This window comes from Nicotiana tabacum, chromosome 11 (assembly GCF_000715075.1).
Source record: "Nicotiana tabacum cultivar K326 chromosome 11, ASM71507v2, whole genome shotgun sequence".
NCBI classification, from domain to species: domain Eukaryota; kingdom Viridiplantae; phylum Streptophyta; class Magnoliopsida; order Solanales; family Solanaceae; genus Nicotiana; species Nicotiana tabacum.
In genome coordinates, this window is record NC_134090.1 from 103,640,751 (window position 1) to 103,662,121 (window position 21,371).

Sequence of the window (21,371 nt, forward strand, 5' to 3'; positions counted from 1 at the left end):
ACCATTAGGTTGACGGAAGATGAAAAATATTTACCAAAAGATAGGTTCATAAGCAGACGATGTAAAATAGATTTTAAGTTCAGTCATGAGATTGTAATTAGCTATTGTATCTCATATAAGAAAATTATATCTACTCCACCGCTACCTCGGAGCAAGCGACATCAACTGAACCTAACTAAAATATGAAGTAATACACGTGACATTAACTACGAGTCAAAAAGTCCGTGTGATTATCTTTTCTGTTTTCACGTCTTTTGTGTTTTCACGTGGGTTTTGGGTGGGCGGGAGTTGGACTTTTTGGTTATCAAACCCATATTTAAGCTCAAGGAACCAAGAATAATATCAGATACAACTTACATACATGTATGACATGTACTATTGACTGCCTCTTCAGTCTTCCGCTATTCACAAAAGCAAAGGAATAGGTCCTACAATGCACAAAACTGTCCCAAAACTAGGACCATGAACCAGACCTGGCCTTACAGAACTACAACTTGCATGACTAAAAGGCAGCCAAGAAGGTGAAAGGAATAATACATCAACTGCTTGGGCACCAAGTAGCTTAAAAGTCAAAAACAAAAATCATACTAATCTCTACACAGTAACTTGCACTAGGAGATCCATCGCCTTATCAAGCAAACTTTGTAAAGGAGCTAGTAACACGAAAGGTTATACAAAACAGGGCGTACTTTCAACGTAACAAAGTGAGCCAATCTGATTATCTGAAGCACAATAAAGTGAAGTTAGTGGAAACAGAAAATTACCAGTAAAGTACTAGAGAAGAACGATCAGAAAGGAGGTTATTGTTAATTCAAGATGTAATTCTCTTTAAAGCAACAGGCAGCAAAAATCAACAGACCTAGAGATTAATTGTTTAATTATGTGTGACAATTCGTAATTAGGTAAGTTGTAGAAAGTAAATGAAACCACAGTACACACAATAGCAAGAACCTGATAAAAGTTATTCCCTATGATGACTTGTCTGTTCAATCTGACTGTAGTATGACTGGAACGCTCAACAATCTATTGATATAAAACACTGGAAAGAGTCACGAGTAACCCTAAGGAGATACCAAAACATGATCAGGCATTATCCTGATTCGACAATGGGTCGAGTAGGCATCTTGAAAGGACAACCAAATCTCTTAACTGATGTGACCTCCCACATTAACAAGTTCAAAATTCCAACATGAGGAGGCCATGTAACGGCGTCAACTTTTATTGTGATTTTAAAGATCTATGAACGAGTTCCATAGTTGGGAGTGGGGGTTAATGTTTACAAGACAGCATGGTTCTTGCCCTCTTAGATCATGGCGAAGTCTATGAATTGTGAATCATCTCAAGTATATAATCAAAGAAATTTGAGTTTAAAAAACTCAATGCTATCCAACTAACCCCTAGGCTCGAACTTAATAAACAAGAAAAATAAGGAAGACACGCTACGAGTAAGCCGGATAAAGCGAAAAACATCAAAATTAAGCAGAATATACAGAAACTACCTCCGTTAAGCAGGTTGAAGATTTTAGCTCTACTCTTCCAGAATCAAATATCAACGACAGATATACTATACAAGTACACACCGATTAATTTAGGCATGCAGATGCTTCAGAGACAAAGTGGGATGAGATACTTGAGGACAGAAGTGTTCCACGAAAACCTTCTTCAGTGTTTTGTGCCTCCGTTTTCTGGCCAGAAAGCTCATCTGAAGTTAAAGTACATAAATAAAATTTAATTGATCAAGTGCAAATCTGATATAATTACTACGTCGGCAAAAAACTGAATTTGGTCAGATAAAAACTAAGGGGGTCATGGGACATTATTAGCTGATTTACCATAAACCAGCAGTTTTCATGTGGCCTGGTTTAATAAAATGCCAAGCTAGTGGGATGGTGTACATTAATCTGATCAGTCGTACTGCAATAATGCAGGTATATCATATGATGTAATGCATACTCTTCCATATGCAAAATGTTTGTTATGTATTGTTAATGCTAGTTAGACCTTGACATTGTAATAATAATAAAACAACAACAATGCAACAACCTATAACACAACAGATCCAAAATAATTGTAAGAATACTACATACGCATACCATTTCATGAAATTCATGTGCAATATGCTAATATCACATAACCAAATATGTACATAAGATAAAACCCCAAAATGTGTACTAGTTGAAATTAAAGGGAGAATAGATGACAGAATTGCAGTTTTTAGGAGCCGAAAAGGAGAAGATTGTACAGAGAAATGTAAGAGCTGGCTATGTTGCTCGGACTCGGTTGCGGGTATCAGATATAGGTGCGGATCTAGAGGTCGGATTCTTTATCACATAAATTTTACGATTCAAGGGGTACAGATCCGAGTGCGGATACAACCAATAAATGTATATTACGATATATATTACATTTTTCGATTAGTTAAAGTTATTGAACAAAAACTAATAAAACTTAATTCTTTATAAGCATCTAATATTTTATTCGTAAGATATCTCGCGTAATAGAAAAGCAATACTTTATATGATTATACATATATATGACATAAACCAAAAAATCAAACCAAATACCCGATCAATCTATACTTCTCGGTTGTAGAATGTAGTCAAAGTACCCAAGGCATGTTAACCAAATCCGGTGTGGATCCCACACACCCACACCCATCTCGTGTCGACACGGGTGCGGCAGGGATTATGAAGAGTCTTGCAACATAGAGAGCTGATAAAGAATGTCATACTTAAGATAACATAAGATTATTGTAGTCCACCTAGAAAATCTGGACATCCATTTGGCATTGCAGTATTACCTGCAATATCACGATGCTCATGAATCTCCGAATCTGTAACCCATAGTACATCTCCGGGGAATATATTCATGTCAGCAAGACAAGCAGATTCACCATCAATAACCAGAGAACCTTTGTGAAGTACCTGATTTTCCTTGACAATCTGCAAAAGTAAAAAGAGATAAATTCGTCTACCAGAGCCCAGATCAAAAGGAAGAAGTCCATAAAAACAACTGCAGACAACAACTCTATTCTTTTGATGTGAGTAAACTGCCATCACTCTCAAAGCACAAAAGAGCAAGTGAAAACAATCGTCGCTGGATCATATATCTGCTATTTTGAATAAATAGCTATATAAATGAAAGCACAACGATAAGAATTCCAAATATGTTATCAATCAAAAAAAAAACAAATAAGTTAAAATATGAAATATTACATGTCAACAGAAAACTTGCATACCACACAAAGTAAATACAGACATTATTATCAGAATTCAGATACGAACCAAACAAAAAGAACTAAGGTATAGGCCAGAAAAAATGTCTATCTAATGACATAAATACTGAACAACCATGTTATCTTGTATGATTGGCCTTTCATCGTCTCATATGCTTGAGATTAGAATCTACCCATGAAGGTCAACAGAATGCAATTGGGCTGAGGCACCTAAGTTTTCCTTCCTGAATCAGTTTTCTCAAACAGATTTCAAATTCAATAAGTTACAATCTATCACATAACTTTGAAGTTTCTACAGCATCAATAGGGTGTTCCTAAAAGGCATAACTGACTTTATAACATTATTTTATGCTAGTATTTTCTTGATATCGACTCCACCAATGTGAAAGAATAGCTTGTTAGTACAGATAGAGGAGTGTTGTGATTGATTGACTGCCATCATACAAACAATCAAACTATGATTTTTTAAACCACTATTCCCAACTGTAATAGGCATTGCCCTTCAGAACATCTTTCAGATTTTAGAACCTACTCCTACCAAACTAGTATCAGCCAAAAAAGGCTCACCTCATAAACAAGTCAGCCATGGAAATAAAATTAAGAATAGGATATGTTCAAAAAGCAAAGGTGGCTATACCCCAAAAGCTTCCCATATCATCATCTTCAGCTGGTAGACAGATGTGGACCCAGATACATTCAAGTTTACTGAGTTTCCAAATGCGGTCTTCCTGGAACGCTTTGAGGTCCGTCGATTTGGTTCCAAGCTGTTCACTGATGCTTCTAGAACTGATTTTGGAGGCTCCTTGCCACGAATGAAACAGACACATATATCCTCATTGGAATAATTGAGCTTCCTCATTAATTCACGGCTTTTCCTTTCATCAATGCACTCCTCACACACCTGGAAAGCATGAAATTTAGGATTAGTATCCATATGCAATAGAAACTCAAAAGGCTTCTTCTTGAACCTTCAGCTGAGACACAGAATAACATCTCCGTATTGGAACTCGTCATTTTTCTTCCGGCTGATGTCAGCATGCTCTAAAGGATGTTCAAGTATCATGCAAAGTGCTTGTGTTGGATTCACATTTTAGACAAACATAGCATCAATCCTGTAGGGGCCAATATTTTTCAACTTGTAGGAAAAAACTATGCAACAGGATTTCTACAACCTGGAGGCAAAACTATGAGATTTGGTAAGCTCTTCCGAGCTTCTCAACTACGACAAGGCCCTTTAAATCCTACGTACATGAGCACTTCCTTCTGTGATAAGAAATCCCTTAACTTTGGAATCATCATAACCTAAGGTATTCCATTAAAGCCACTTGCATAGCATTACGTTTCAACTAATAGTAAATCCATGAAAACCAGGATATCCTGAGACCAACTACAGGTTACTGCTTAGAAACAATCGGCCTGGGTTGTTAAAATGATTCATCGCTGCCATTAGATAATTACTTATTCTGGCCAGCCCCTCAACCCCCCCCCCCCCCCAAAACCAAAAAAAAACTTTAAGGGTTCTAAAAACAGTGAGAGAGAAGGGAAAGGGATAAGTTGAGGTAAGACATGCTCTAGACCTAGTTATGCTTGCATTACTCTCCGGCTTATAAAGAATATGGCACATATATTTTTTGTGATAATCAGAAATCTTTGACAGCCATGGCGCACAGTTCGAAACTTGGTGGATGATGAGCTTGACCATCTACCTTTTTGCACTTAAATACCAAGCTTTGGTTGTGGCAGGGATTGAACATGTGACGTGTGCCTAACTCACACATCATGCGTTGCGCCCTTAGCAGAATATGGACATAAATTCTTTTCAAAGATACAACTAGCTGATATTAGGAAGTGTAATGGGAAACTTTTACCTAAATTAGTATATCGATCATTAGCTCAATAAATTACGTCCATGTTTTAATGACAGAAACAAGAAGAATAAGTGAAATTACCTCTGGTGAAATCTTAATGATGGGTTTTCTAGACTCAGACCCAGCATTCGATTCGTCGGTCAAATTCATATGCTCCTCAGAAATTGCCATATCTTCACTAGATCCAAGGAAATCATTCCCCAAACAATCAATTTCAGCTGTAATGCCTTTTGCCTCTGTACCACCCCAATCTTCACAAAATAATTTCCAATCGTTGTCGGTGATAATTGTCAATGCATCTGTCTAAATTCCACAGCCAGAAATCAAGTACTCAGCAAAAAGAATAAGAATCAAAGAGTGGAAGAACATAAATGTAAAGAAAAAGGAAAAAAACAAGAATATGGACCTGCTTAATGGTGCACGGAGATAAACAAAATCAGACATGACTAATATGCCTGCCTGAATAATATTACAATTTCATCGTGGAAACATTACCGTTCTTTATGTTAATGAGCTACTGTAATGGACTTTGTCACGAGTAAAAACAAGCTGGATCAACAACATGTTAAAGTTACCTTGAAGATCGTTAGATAGTTATGTGTAAATAATCGTAGTTCGATATGTAACAGAAGTAAAATATGTCCTAGTCCCATATGTAGTAGGAGTAGAATATGTACTAAAGAAGTAGAACATGTATTATATATAGGGTTCATTGTATCATTGTTAAAAAATAGATTTTTTTCCTGTAGAAAATTATCGATGTGTGTCATTCCAGCGACATCCGGGAAGAAAGATCTCATCGCCGTGCAATTTCCGGCAACTTCGTCTTGTTCCTAGGGTTCATCACTGCTACCGTAGTACTATGCATATACTAATACCACCATCAGATCTGAAACCCTTGTGCGAACAAACCCCAGAAATTCCAGTCCCATCGGAACAAAAAAGAGTCATCGTGCACCTTTTTGGTTGACGACTCAAGATTGATCTGCGTTATTTCCTCATCGGCAAGTGTTTGTGCGAAAACCAACACTACCATCTTGTTCGAAAAAGTCAGGTGACAAAACCCCAGTCAATCGTCCGGCAAAAAGTCCCTCACGCGCCTCCACGCGCTGGCGCGTGGAGCACTTTCCAGTCAGAATTTTCAAAAATTTCTTTAGGACAGTTGTTTTGTGGGGTGATTCCAAGATGACCAGTACAATTTCCTCAGATTCCGAGAACTTTGAAATTTTCCGGCGAGCTACAGTAACTTTTCTGGTGCGTGTGAGCCATTCCGGCCACTTTTTGACAAAACTTCTTCAGGACAACTTACTCGTCCAGTTCGAGCCTACCCATATAAATTACATCAAATCCTGACAACTTTTATTTTTTCCAGCGTGAACACTGATGTTCATGACTGATTTTCTCGCATGAACAGTAATTTCTAGAAAAGTTTATGTTTTCTAGTGATATTTTAAAACCTATTTTGTAGTGTGGAATTCGGCTTGGTCTCACTATTTTCAAATTTCTTCGGCGACTTTTCAACCAACTTCTGTTTATCAGCAACCACCTAGTTTTGTTACTCAGGGAGTCTAGTGGCCTTATATGTCACTTGCGCTGGTCATTCTATGGTGTAGAGCAGTCTTCTCGAGTCTGGTTTGGTATGTTCAGCACAATTATCCAGGAGTTTGGCAAGACTCGTAGTGAAATCGAATGATTAGCTTACAGATATTTTCACCAAGTCCCCACTGGTCCTCGTATTAGTTACTTATTTAACAAGCTCGCTACATATGATTTGTATGCACTGGCTTGAGGGGGAGTATTAGATAGCTATATGTAAATAATCTGTTAGATATGTAGTAGGAGTAAAATATAGAAGTAGAATATACCCTAAAGGAGTAGAATATGTATTATATATATAGGGCTCATTGTATCATTGTTAAAAAATATATTTTTTTCCGTGCATTCTCACAAAGACAAACAATAACTTGGAAATACATTATAAACTTACAGCAGGTGACTTTTGGAGAATACTTCCACGTTTGCAAACCAGATCAGGAGGCCTTTCAAGAAGTCTTGAATGCTGTTCACAAGAACCATAGCTTAGCAAGAAATAAATTACAATGAATCATCTTTCTGAAGAACTTATAGACAGTTTATAAGCATTTCAAACTTCAAGGAGTACAGAGAGCACATTCAGTTTATCTATCCAAACACACGAGGAATCATCTCATGCAATACCTGAAATTTACTCTAGGAGGAAAATAGCTAAATGCATAAAGCTTGTGTAAAGTACCTTTGGATGGAATATGCTATTGAAAATTATACCTTTTCACACATCAGCAAATCAATGACGGCATCCAAAGTTTCAGGTTCAGCACTAGGAGCACTTTTGCCACTTGCATTAGAGTAGCTTTTCCATTTAGACAACCAAGAAGATGGTAACAAGAAGTATTTGGAACCAGGAAGAATTGGTATGCTTTTACCCATTGCTAATCTCTCATGACTTTGCCGTTGCTTGAGCTTGAACCCCCTGTACCATATAAATACTGTAAGCAACAAGGTAACTCTAACTCCAATACCTTAATAAGTTGATATGGAACCTTAGAGTATCTTCTAAGCATGCAACTTCAGTGAGTTGACTGTTGCATTGAGCACAGGGCTCAGAGTCTAAAATGAAAGTTGAACAACCCACAGCGTCATCAGGTTTTACTGCCATAGCAATCTCACGAATAAAATTCCAAAGACTCTCGGGTATTAGCACACGCCTAGCGCCAGCAGCCTGTTCAGGCATCAGCTGTCCATGTGGACACCTTATTGAAGCTGTTGGTCCAGCATCAGCATCACAAGGAGAGTCTACATTCTTCCGTCGGAGCCACTGCTGTAACCTACAGAAGGAACCAAATGAATATCAATAGACATCTAATATACAGAGACTAATACATGTTGAAAACATATGAAACACAAGATGATGCAACTGCCACATTGCATGAATAGCTTCAATATCTCGAACATGCAAACTTCTTTGACGATTAGCAAAATTGATGAACTTCGTGAAATTAAGATCAAGACAGTAAAAGAAAGCACAACTGAATAGAATAATGTACACAATAAAAGAACTAATGTTAACGTTTAACGTTTATTGATACCGTCAGGAAGTTAAAAATTAAGCCAAACGTCCCATGTAAACATACATTGGACTCGAAATGCCTAGTGTGATGCCAGAAGTTTTTCTTAGGAAGGTCATTTCAAATCGTTTTCTACCACTTTTTATAGTTGGTAACTAGACGATGCAGGTTACGCTTGACTATAAACTCTTTTTACGGGTAATCACACTTTTATTCAAATATCTTCCCAAGCACTAAGTGCTAGATATCCTACATTAGACACATCTATACAAGTTTAAACAAGTAATACATTGCATAGTTGTACCATGTCTTTGATATGTAGTACAACTTCCCATCAAGACAAACCCCTGCAAGTGCTGCTTCTGCAAGCTCTTTCATTAATGTTCTTCGATCCCGGTAGTTATCTGCACGGGCCATCGACCGAGCCACTTCAAAGAGGCAGTCAATGCAGTAATCATCCTTGGCCAGCATTGGTCCTCCACCGTACTGGACTTGCACGCATCAGATAAATATCAGGAAGAAATAGCATGCAACTTAAAGCTAGTAATGGAGAATATCATGGAAATCATTAAGCATAGATAATATTCAAATTCCTGAAAAGCAATTACCAGTTACAGAATAATGGTTTTTGAGGTTATCAAGGAAAATGCTTAAACAAAACAGTAAAGAATACTAGTTCACAAAATATTACCTTAGAGAATAACATGGTCCAAGCTTCACCAGACAGCCGCTTCATAGAGCCAATCTTTGAAACTGGTACTTTCCCATGTGTGCATTGTAAGGAAGTGTTGTCAATGATTCTGTAATACACCAAAGGAGACTAATGACTACTAAATAAGTCGTTTACCTGACAGGTTGTTTTGATGAACTAGTTACCCCGGGATTCATAATAAACAGATTGTTATGAGGAGCGACAAATAATAACACATAAATTGTTACACGGTGAACAATGTTATGTAGCGTTGGCATCACGAAAGTCAAAATTAGCTTATGGGTAATTTTGTTGTTTTAGGTACATATGTCTAATACATATTCTTATTTCACATTCTATTCAAAATAAGTAATACAAACAGCATTTATGCACAGCTTATGACAGTAACCAAACGTTGTTTTTAGTATGCAAAGCTGTTTTAGTAACGTATAAGTTTATACTGTTAGCTAAACATTGAGCCTAAACATTGAATAAGCAAATTCTCAGTTTTATGCCGAGATAGGTCTCTAATATTGGAAAGCAAACAAGCCCTTAAGGTCCATACTTCCAATAAAATAAACTAGCTACATCATCATATAGCATCTCTTCTACATTAGCAAGTGAGAACAGCACCAGAAAATACAGGATAATCTTTAATTTAAACTGAATTAAAGATGACTGAAACCTGTGTCATTGCATACTTTATACCACTGCATTAAGCATATATTAAAGCAAATATCTTCTAATTATAATTTAAACAGAATGTAATGGTTTCACTTATCCCCGTGTAACTTGACTAAATCTTAATACTAGTTATAATCTTTTGAGAAATGAGTAGTTAGTAACAAACTAGCAATGTCGTAGAATAGCAGAAGATACAACAGAAAGTGGTACAAACTATAATGCTTTACATTAAGAAATATTTTCGAAATAATAAAACAGTAATCAAACAGAACTCTCTTGAGAGCAAAGAAGCATTAACTGAAACCCTGGGAATACCAAGTAGCATCTAGTATATTCAAATGGAGCTAATGTAATGGCGCGTATTTACTTGCACACACAAAATATATATATATATATAATATATATATACACACACACATGCATACATGCACATATACAAAGACTTATACTGATTTTATGGGATGCCCCTGAAGGGACTACAGTCACTACATAAACTTTAATAGACTCATTCGAATTAGTACATGCAATTGTCATTTCCAATACTTAAGGCATGCAGAAGAAATTCATCAATTAATGCAATACCTAAACATTTGATTAATACAGTATCAAAAGCATCATCAAAAATACAATATCCAAACATCATGATCAACTAAATACTCCAATTCCATAAACTTTTCAAATGAGACCAATAATTCATTCAGAAGTATGTTATTTCATTTTCAATTATTAGTCATTTTCATCTTTATAGTGATAAGCAAAATCCTATTTGCTCTTCTTTTTTTAACTTGAAAATTTTTGTGCTGTATTCTATGTGGAAATAAGTGCATGACGTAAATTTTTTTCATGTGATCATTTAGAATATTTTCTGAATGTGCTAAATAGTGATTAAAGTTTTTTAGTTTCTTCTAATGACGGCGGTATACAGGCCAATTTACGTACACCTCGACTAATCCATTGGACAACCTAGTATAATCTACAAGTTAAAGTATCAAGTTAAACCTACCACACCAAGAACATTACAGATGGGCTCACGCTGAGTGTTGTAACTGGGATTTGAGCCTAAGCTCTCCAGATTGTTACACTTAATACACCAACTACTCAACAATCCTTCTAGAACTAATCACGACAAAAATTATCGACAGTGCCATTCACATAAGTAGAAGGAAAAGGTCCCATGTAGAAAGAAATTATATTTTCGTTTATCAACTACCTTAAAAGGATTTACACTATGAGACGCAAAGGAAAAGGAAGAGCCACCAAAGGCATTGAAACTTACGATGCCATGATGTTGTCCGCCCATTGACGCAGCCAGTCCATAGATATCCAAAAGTAAGATTTTTCAGGTGATTGGACTGCAGCTTTAGAAAGGATTGAACGTACCTCCTGCCTCCTCTCAGTGATGCAGTTCAGCTCAGACTCCTTCCTAGATTTGTATTGGTTACATGAGTCTATATATGAGTCATTCAATGTTTCTACCTCCTCATAAAGGTGGGATGGAAGATGACTATCAGCTTCAGAAGATGTACAAGCCTCTTTTTTCGCCTTATCATCACTAGAGTCAATTGACATTCTATCACCATTCTTTGTACGTCTAAGGACGTACATCAGCATATAAGCATCACAAGACGAGAAGGTCTTCACCTCAGTGACATCAGTATTTGAGGCTTGCTGCTGCCCACCAGCAGCAGGTCCATTTCCATTCTCGGGGATATTAATTGCATCAGAAGAAGAGTGGTCAAGTGGCTCAGTTTGAGAAGGCTTGACAGCAGAATGTGAAGAACCTTTACCAAATGGCTGACAGCCTAAATTCGAAACATGTTCATCATCAAATTCCCACCACTGCTGTGTATTCTCATTTTTAATGTGCGCAACATAGTGGCCACTATTTGCAGCAGAGCCTTTGTGGATCAGTATGGCTGACAAGTTATATATTAATTCTGATTGGAAATGCTCAGATATCCTCCGTGTCATATTCAATTCTTCAGGAAAACAAAACGCAGATATGATTTTCTTCCTCGTTGTAGTCTAGGAAAATAATGTATGTATCAGATAGAGCCCATAAAAGGAACAGATCACAAACATCTAATAAATAAATGAATAAGTCAACTTCAGCAATAATTTGGGTAGTGAAGCAGAAACATAGCAAGAGTCACTTTCTTACTAATAAAGGACCACTCTAATCTTTTCCATTATTCAACTCAAATTAATATATGTACCAAAAGTTAGGGAGCTTGGAAGGGTAAAACAACAGCTACAACATCTATGCCTCATTTCCAAACAAGTCGCTATCAGATATATGAATCTCATACCAACATTATACAAAATACAAATTGCATAAAGGGTACTAGAAGTTCTCTATATTTTTATTGGCATAAAAATCTCATATAGAGCCAAAAAAACTCCTAGAGCGCATAAAAGCTAAAGCAAATGTACTAACATAACTAAACCATATTCCTTACTAATTGGTATCAGCTAGATAGAACTTTTTCTTTCATTATAGGAGCCTGGAAGGGTAAAAGCATTTAAATTTTTTTCGAATCAAGAGACCAGAGTTTCTAGATATTAAGTAGCTGCAGTCCAACATTTCAAACTTCATGAAAGCCATCAAGCATCTAATTCATCACTTACAGCATAGAACTATGACCAAGCAGAAGAAGAGAGTCCACTGCACATACAGTGATATAAAATTGCTGGGATAAAGCTCTACAACGAGATAAGGAATTTAAGAAACTTCCTCCCATGACAAACGAACTTACAATTCCCAGCAGAGAGAGAAAAGGGTTTATGACGAAGCAACTATAGCATCATTACCAACCTTTAGAGAATATTATGGTATATTAATCAACTCTAATAATCACATGTAGCAACTTCTCTATGTAGTCTTATAGAAGGACTAGCATATACCGGTGAGGTGTTTTAAATACTTTACATACATTTGGAAGGAAAATGCAACGCTTGAGCTGGAAATTTAGGACTGCAGGCAGAGAGCGCAGTTTAATGCTACGGGTAGCATCAACTCGGGTGGCACATGAATCACAATAATATTGATTATCTCCTTGAAGCTCCTCCACACTAAGATAGTCGTCCAGACTCTCGTCTAAACTCTTCATACCCTTGACATTCAACTCCAGTTCATAGAAGTCTTCAATTTTTGATGAAGCTTCAGATTCATTTCCACATTTTGAGCACCTACACGTTAATTAGGCACAAGCACCCAAAAAAATTTAGGATCTCCTAGAAACTCCGAAACGTAACGCAGAATCAACCACAAAGAATTAAACAAACAATTGCTTCTAATCTAAAAGTTAAAAACCCTGACATAACAAAGTGGCAGTCATATAAAAGATCTGATGAACCACTAGTAGGCTGTGGTATCTTTTCATGAGTATGAAAGGTGTGAAATGGGCAATATCTAGGACAACTGCAGAAATGTTAGCTTGCTGGAATGACCCAGGTATTCTACTAAGCCAGAAGCATTGGTGGAGGTTGATCCCAGCATGTATTTGGTGGACAATTTGGTTGGAGAGAAATTCAAGATGCTTTGAAGATAGAGCTAACACTGAACAGAAGATCAAGACGAATTGTATATTTTTGTTTCACTTTTGGTGTAGAGAAGCTCTGGTAGAGGATGTAGAGTCTATAGTGGATATTATTGGGTCTTTGTAACTACCACAAGTCTGGGTTTGCATTTTTGCTTTTTTTCGAGGGCATTGTAACTATCTTTAACATTTAGCATAATCTTTATGCTAAAGGTTTTCCTACTTATTTATAAAACTTGTTACCTTCTCAAAAAAAAAAGATCTGATGAACCCTGATTTTGAGAAGAATACAACCAGGAGAATCAAGGATGACAAATTCCTTGACAAGAGATGTGACGTAGTAGTTAGCATTTGCATTGCATTAGAAAGGAGGGCAATGGAAGCATCACAATGTAAATGCAACGAAAAGTTCTTCCGCACTAGAACGGGGAGTTGCAATTCCTAATTTTCTTTTGCCATAAGGGGCCAGACATGCTTTTGGGTGTCCGGGCACGTGCAGTCAATAAATTCTGAAATGACCATTCAACCTTCATTATTTTTTAAATAAAAATAGTAAGATTATTGATGTCAAAAGCCAACACTAAGAAAGTGCTACGGTTGCAAGTTAAAGATATTAAGAGGAAGCTAAAAAAAACGACTGTCTATACAAAAAATTGTTTGATAAAATTGATTAAAGGGCAATAACTATTTTAGCACCTATCAACGAAAGGCTTGGGTGGTCTGGACAGGGAATAAGCTCCAAAACATACAATGAATTGAACTATACGCGATCATCAGCCAAAAGCTTCTTACTACTTATAAGCAATTGAGACCATGTATAATTCTGGTTAATAGTAACAAACTGGAAAGGATGTAGCATATAAGTAATAGAAGATGTAGCATGTGAATTTAGGGGATTTAAAAGCTAGTAATTTTGGTGTGAAGGTGATGTTCTCTTCTGTCTTTGACAAGATAGGCCAGGCTCATTGCTAAACTTCTCCACTGTACACTTGCTAGATAACAAAAACATCCTATGTTGCTATATACCAGAGTAGCTAATCTTATCAGATCTTTTTTGATAAAGTATCTCTTTGATCAGATTCTGATAAAGCATCTTATCAAATCTTTTTCACGTTCAAAGTTCTTTCGTGGGAAAATTCTTACTTGGGCAAGAGCTTTAACAGATGAACCAATTTACTTTTGCAAATCATCAAGGCAAAGTAGAGTCTACAAATTGGCTATGTTCTTCAACAGAGAGTGGAGATACTGTTCACAAGTATGAGCTCACAATAGAGTGATTTGAACTCCTTTTGCTGGTGATCCAGACTAACACACTAAAAACCTCATCCAATAGTGAAACCCCTTGCTCTGCCTTTAATCTACAAATGTACCGAAAATTTGTTGTGGCATTGCCATTTCAGTTTAAGAAGATGAGAGATAAGGTTACTTATATTAAATTAGAAGAAAATTTTCTGTATCATTACATTTGTGACTCCACCAAAAAATCAAAAATACAATGAAAGGCACAACAAATTCGTCCCTTCTCCATTCAGAAGTTTTAACTCAATGTAATCACAAGAAAATACTATGAGTGCCATTCACAGCTCATGATCAAGAAAAATAAAAATAGAAAAAAAGATTAAACTGATGGGCCACCTATATCAAAAATTAAGTAAAGAAAAGGAAATCCAGGAGTCATGAAAGGATTAGAGTAACCAGTCTAAAATATCAGAAATATCAGAATTTAGCGACAGTTTTAGTATTGTCAATCTAAGTCTAGACTTACTTAGTCACATGTGACACACCTCCACGGAAAAGATCTTGGACAACTGTTCTGGCCTTCAACACGCTAGACCGGCTCAAACATCGCTCAAGCAGAGAGAAGAGCAAGGTCAGAAACTCATGACTATCCTGCTGAACACCATTATCTAGCTCTAGAGTTTGGATAAATGGAGCAGAATCTACATAAGCCATTTTGCTCAAATGTAACTTTGCAAATAGTCGTGCTAGTTGGTCTAACACAGGTTGTTGTTTCAAAACATCTGGTTCAATAGAGAATACACCCTTCCTGAATGACTTGTTCATGTACAGGCATTGCAGAATACTGTTAGCATAGCATGTCGCACCCAGATTTGTCAAGCCAGCAGGTGTCTCTGGGGATGCACGACGATCATCTGAAGGATCAGGACCAAGAGCATTGACTACTTCGGATGTCTTCTGCCATAACCCAGATTTGCGACTACCATTTGGTGGTGGAATCAATCCACAAAAGCAATTAGGATTATCCTTGGTGTTGACACGACATCCTTGGCATGCAGGTTTCGATATCATGTATAGCTGATTAACATCATCTTCCGTCACTTGGCTGGTAGATAGAATGTTTCTGCAAAGAAGACAGCAAAAATTACCAACTGAAAAAACAAAAAAAACAATCACAGAAACAAAAGAGAGATAATAAATTGGATTCTCCTTGAAAGGCAACATCACTTAGGTCCAGCATTCAAATATTCAGCCATTACAGTATTTTATTTATGTCACTTCAACAGAAGGCAAAAGAGCACAACATGTTGAAGTAGAAAGTATATTCCTTGAGTTAGGGCTTACTGATAAAACACAAGAATTAGGTACAGTAGTTTATTTTTATTCTGAAGATGATAAAAGGGGTAAGAGGATGAATATGTCAGCTCAGTATTGAGCTACCCAAGACCTTTTCTATTGTTTGGTTCTTGTGAAACTGAATTTCAAGTTCACAGCAGTTGAATTCATATGAATCAAATTGAGTATTTGGTGGCTCACAAAGTACAAGAAACTCATCTATCTCAATATTCTTGCCATCTATAAATATGTACTACTATATTTACAAAAAAACCCCACAATGTGGGATTACACTAGGTATGTTGTTGTTGTTGTTTGCACTATATTTACAATTTACAAAACCAGAGGTTGCCCGCTTACAATTAAAAATTATTATTTGAAAACTTTCCAAGAGATACCACATTAGAATCTAAAGAGCCAAAAATACTCTGTCCTAGATCCCCGTCATCACTTGCAATACTACAGAGAAACTACAAGTTGGATTTCCTAGTATGCCTTTTTCATTTTTGGATAAGTATAAGGAGTTCCTACTGTGTCTTTCATTCTCCTACCATGAGAAGAACTAATAAATCTGCTTTCTTACTGAAAATCGGGAATTTTGCAGGAAGGACCTCTTCTTATCATTTACATAAAAGGGTACATTTGTCCCGTGGACTGCCTCCACATTATCCATTGGGGGAAAAATAGGGTACTATATTCTTTTTCTTCCGTGCTAAAGATTTCATTTCTATCTATAAAAGGCTGTAAACACAAATTATCATTACAATTAGGTGCATCACAATCTCTGACGGCATATATTTTTCTTTCCTGAATTACAATCTCAAATGCGCATGTCCAAGAAATGAGAGCTTATTATGTAACAACTAACACGATATATTTTATGAAAGATCAACAAGGGCTGATACATTTCCATGACTTATCTTAGCTGCACATTTTCATTCCACCGGATTAACCAATTCTACCCGTTTCCATTCTTAAAAAAATTATGACAATATTGTCCGGGCCAACTTGGCACACCTCGACTATTCTACCGTTACATGTTGCCTCCCACCAACATAGGTACCAGGTAATTTTGACCACCAACATGCTTAGGCAGATGGGATTTTATATTTTTTAATCTTTGTGCTACACTCTGTTATTGTCAAAACATTCATGTTACGAACATTGATCTAAGCTTGTTTGACAGAATCAAATGCCTTTAACTCAAATGTGCTCTTTCTAGATAAAGTAAATACTTGTTGATTTTGTAGGGTAACTCTTTGCACAAGAAGAACACCTGCATTTTGATTCAATATGTTGTACTAATGAAAGTTACGAAATAATTATAGTAGGAAAAAAATATCAAAAAAAAAAACTAAAAAAAGTCACTCCAGCTTGGTCAAGAAACACGCTAAAAAACGTTACAAACTCGATCAAAAATAAAAACAACGGCGTTGAACATTAATAAATTTGTAAGATATCCACAATCATAATAGCAACAATCAATATAAGAAAAATTCACCTGAAAATTTCCGCAGTAGCCTCAGCAGAATCATCCGGTCTATTCCTTTTATTTTTACTGCGAGTATTCGGACGATGATGCCCCATCTTCACAACAGTAAAATATTTAATCGGCACAAAATCGGCAATTTAGCTTCTGATCAACAATAAACTCCGTCTAATTTCGGAAAATTTATAGTAAAATCGAGTCTTCAAGTGAATCGAAATCCAAAACTCTGAAGAATTCAAGCTGGATTTTTGGAAAGCTCGCACCTGAGAGTTTTTGGGAGTTTTTTAGGGTTTTTTATTTTAAATTACATTTTATTTTGATGGGGGGGAAGTCTTTCCAGTTTCCCCTGTCTTTTTATTTTTCTTTTCGTTTTTTTTCTTTTTGTGGTTTAGGAGGGAAAGATAAAAATATTCCACTGAATGGGGCACGTTATCACCAATTTCGTTAAACCCGAGTTTATTGGGAATAATAAAAAATCTATATCCTCTATGTATTATTAAAAGCCAAAGAAAAAAAAGGCAGTATAGTAAAACTTTCACTATGTGCATGTACAGGATGAACCGGACCACAAGAGTTTATTGTACGTAGCTAAGTAACAGCCTAAAAAAAGTCACATAATATAATTAGTTATTTAGTTAAAAATTAGTTATTGGCTATTATTTTTGAATTTAAATAGCTATAAAATTCGAAAAAAATAAAAAAAAATCAATTCAAATTGGGGAATAGTTTTTTCCTAATTTAGTAGTCTGTCTCTCTCTCTCTCTATATATATATATATATATTATACTCCCTATGTTCACTTTTAGTTGTCAAGTATTCAAAAAAAAAATATTTTTATTTGTCACTTTCGCATATCAAGAGAAAAAGAAATTTTTTTCATGTTTTACCCTTAGCATTGATTACTCATTCCAATTTATTTTTCAAATTCATTAAGATTATACACCAATTAATATGGATATCATGGTAAATTATGCACTTTATTTATTATTTCTTAAAGGTTGTGCAAAGTTTATTGTGAAAGTGAACGGAGGGAGTGTATGTGTGTATATATATATATGTATATACACACCAGATGACGCATGCTCGTGCACAGCACGGGCGTAAGCCCAACGTCGTTGTTTGTGTTGATATTAACAACATAATAACCTTCTTGTTATAAAATAAAGACTGTAAAGTAAAGGCTAGTATAGAGAGAAACTGTTATACTATTCGAATTCAAACTGATGTAAATAATGAACTGAAATCTCTTTTATTTATAGAAGAAAGGAAGTTGTTGTGTAAGCTGCTACTATACCAGATATGGATAATCTTCTACTAAGAGCAATGTTTATCCATAACGGAGTACTGAAAGGATAAGCTTATTATACCCGATATGGATAATCTTCTATCGGGGGTAATGTTTATCCATAACTGGGTACTGAAAGGATAAGCTTATTATACCCGGTATGGATAATCTTCTACCAGGGTAATATTTATCCATAACTGGGTACTGAAAGGATAAGCTTATTATACCCGGTATGGATAATCTTCTACCAGGGTAATATTTATCCATAACTGGGTACTGAAAGGATATGCTTATTATACCCGGTATGGATAATCTTCTACCGGGGGTAATGTTTATCCATAACTGGGTACCGAAGTGATAAGCTTCTTCAGGAAGCTTATTTCCAATAGAGTACTAAATAGATAAACATATTTACGGTGGAGTCCCATATAGATAAGCTTCTTCAAGAAGCTTATTTACAACGGAGTACTAAATGAACATCCATAATATAATATATTTATAACACTCCCCCTTGGATGTTCATTAAAAGATAATGTGCCTCATTAAAACCTTACTAGGAAAAACCACGTGGGAAAAAATCCCAGTGAAGGAAAAATAGTACACATATTTAGTAAGACGCATTGTTAGGCGCCTCATTAAAAACCTTATAAGGAAAACCACATGGGAAAAAACCTTAGTAAGGGAAAAAGAGTGCATCGCGTATTTTACTCCCCCTGATGAAAACTTTGTTTCAAATATTTGAATCTCTGCATTCCAATCTTGTATACCGTATTCTCAAAATCTTGTAATTTATTTTAAATTACATTTTATTTTGATGGGGGGAAGTCTTTCCAGTTTCCCCTGTCTTTTTATTTTTCTTTTCGTTTTTTTTCTTTTTGTGGTTTAGGAGGGAAAGATAAAAATATTCCACTGAATGGGGCACGTTATCACCAATTTCGTTAAACCCGAGTTTATTGGGAATAATAAAAAATCTATATCCTCTATGTATTATTAAAAGCCAAAGAAAAAAAAGGCAGTATAGTAAAACTTTCACTATGTGCAGGTACAGGATGAACCGGACCACAAGAGTTTATTGTACGTAGCTAAGTAACAGCCTAAAAAAAGTCACATAATATAATTAGTTATTTAGTTAAAAATTAGTTATTGGTTATTATTTTTGAATTTAAATAGCTATAAAATTCGAAAAAAATAAAAAAAAATCAATTCAAATTGGGGAATAGTTTTTTCCTAATTTAGTAGTCTGTCTCTCTCTCTCTCTATATATATATATATATATTATACTCCCTATGTTCACTTTTAGTTGTCAAGTATTCAAAAAAAAAATATTTTTATTTGTCACTTTCGCATATCAAGAGAAAAAGAATTTTTTTTCATGTTTTACCCTTAGCATTGATTATTCATTCCAATTTATTTTTCAAATTCATTAAGATTATACACCAATTAATATGGATATCATGGTAAATTATGCACTTTATTTATTATTTCTTAAATGGTGTGCAAAGTTTATAGTGAAAGTGAACGGAGGGAGTGTATGTGTGTATATATATATGTATATACACACTAGATGACGCATGCTCGTGCACAGCACGGGCGTAAGCCCAACGCCGTTGTTTGTGTTGATATTAACAACATAATAACCTTCTTGTTATAAAATAAAGACTGTAAAGTAAAGACAAGTATAGAGAGAAACTGTTATACTATTCGAATTCAAACTGATGTAAATAATGAACTGAAATCTCTTCTATTTATAGAAGAAAGGAAGTTGTTGTGTAAGCTGCTACTATACCAGATATGGATAATCTTCTACTAAGAGCAATGTTTATCCATAACGGAGTACTGAAAGGATAAGCTTATTATACCCGATATGGATAATCTTCTACCGGGGGTAATGTTTATCCATAACTGGGTACTGAAAGGATAAGCTTATTAAAACCTTACTAGGAAAAACCACGTGGGAAAAAATCCCAGTGAAGGAAAAATAGTACACATATTTAGTAAGACGCATTGTTAGGTGCCTCATTAAAAACCTTATAGGGAAAACCACATGGGAAAAAACCTTAGTAAGGGAAAAAGAGTGCATCGCGTATTTTACTCCCCCCGATGAAAACTTTGTTTCAAATATTTGAATCTCTGCATTCAAATCTTGTATACCATATTCTCAAAAGTTGAAGTTGGCAAAGATTTAGTGAATAAATCTGCTGGATTATCACTTGAACGGATTTGTTGCACATCAATGTCACCACTTTTTTGAAGATCGTGTGTGTAGAATAATTTTGGTGAAATGTGTTTCGTTCTATCTCCTTTTATAAATCCTCCCTTCAATTGGGCTATGCATGCAACATTGTCTTCGTATAAAATTATGGGTATTTTCTCACATTCCAAATCACATTTTTCTCGAATAAAATGAATTATTGATCTCAACCATACACATTCCCTACTTGCTTCATGAATAGCTATTATCTCAGCGTGATTTGAAGAAGTAGCAACAATAGATTGCTTTGTGGAACGCCATGATATGACAGTACCTCCATATGTAAATACGTAGCCGGTTTGAGATCGAGCTTTATGGGGATCAGATAAATAACCTGCATCTGCATAACCAACAAGGTCTGCACTATCTTTGTTAGCATAAAATAAACTCATATCAAGAGTTCCTTTTAAATATCACAATATATGCTTAATCTCGTTCCAATGTCTCCGTGTAGGAGAAGAACTATATCTTGCTAGTAAATTAACAGAAAATGCTATGTCAGGCCTTGTAGCATTAGCAAGATACATTAGTGCACCAATTGCACTGAGATAGGGTACTTCGGGACCAAGGAGTTCCTCGTCCTCTTCTGGAGGTCGGAACAAATCCTTATTCACTTCAAGTGATCGAATAACCATTGGTGTACTCAATGGG

At 35.7% G+C, this 21,371-nt stretch overlaps 1 protein-coding gene across 5 annotated transcripts; it reads right to left on the bottom strand.

Annotated features, from left to right (window-relative positions):
- Nucleotides 1-294: 294 nt before the first annotated feature.
- On the bottom strand, nucleotides 295-17,603 carry LOC107807370 (ubiquitin carboxyl-terminal hydrolase 26). 5 transcript variants are annotated; one of them, XR_012696662.1, is made up of 15 exons: nucleotides 17,197-17,552; nucleotides 14,887-15,483; nucleotides 12,516-12,771; nucleotides 10,859-11,607; nucleotides 8,899-9,007; nucleotides 8,512-8,693; nucleotides 7,683-7,967; nucleotides 7,408-7,612; nucleotides 7,091-7,162; nucleotides 5,185-5,406; nucleotides 3,873-4,136; nucleotides 2,801-2,942; nucleotides 2,565-2,712; nucleotides 1,500-1,702; nucleotides 295-722 (listed from the first exon to the last, which is right to left on the bottom strand). XR_012696662.1 is itself a non-coding variant. In XM_016631729.2 (14 exons), exons 1-13 carry the CDS (start codon nucleotides 17,280-17,282, stop codon nucleotides 1,584-1,586), a joined length of 3,288 nt encoding a protein of 1,095 aa, XP_016487215.2. In that variant the 5' UTR covers nucleotides 17,283-17,552; the 3' UTR covers nucleotides 295-722; nucleotides 1,581-1,583. The 5 variants fall into 5 exon arrangements, 1 of the variants encoding a protein (XP_016487215.2); XR_001652883.2 differs by lacking the exon at nucleotides 2,565-2,712 and having other exon boundaries at nucleotides 17,197-17,603; XR_012696663.1 differs by lacking the exon at nucleotides 2,565-2,712 and having other exon boundaries at nucleotides 1,500-1,685.
- Nucleotides 17,604-21,371: the final 3,768 nt, after the last annotated feature.

Excerpts from the sequence above, each read along its gene's own strand:
- LOC107807370 (XM_016631729.2), bottom strand. The coding sequence starts at position 17,282 with ATGGGGCATCATCGTCCGAATACTCGCAGTAAAAATAAAAGGAATAGA. Across the intron at positions 9,008-10,858 it reads GCGGACAACATCATGGCATC|AATCATTGACAACACTTCCT; the intron begins GTAAGTTTCAAT and ends GGTGTATTACAG. Across the intron at positions 8,694-8,898 it reads GGACCATGTTATTCTCTAAG|TACGGTGGAGGACCAATGCT; the intron begins GTAATATTTTGT and ends GTGCAAGTCCAG.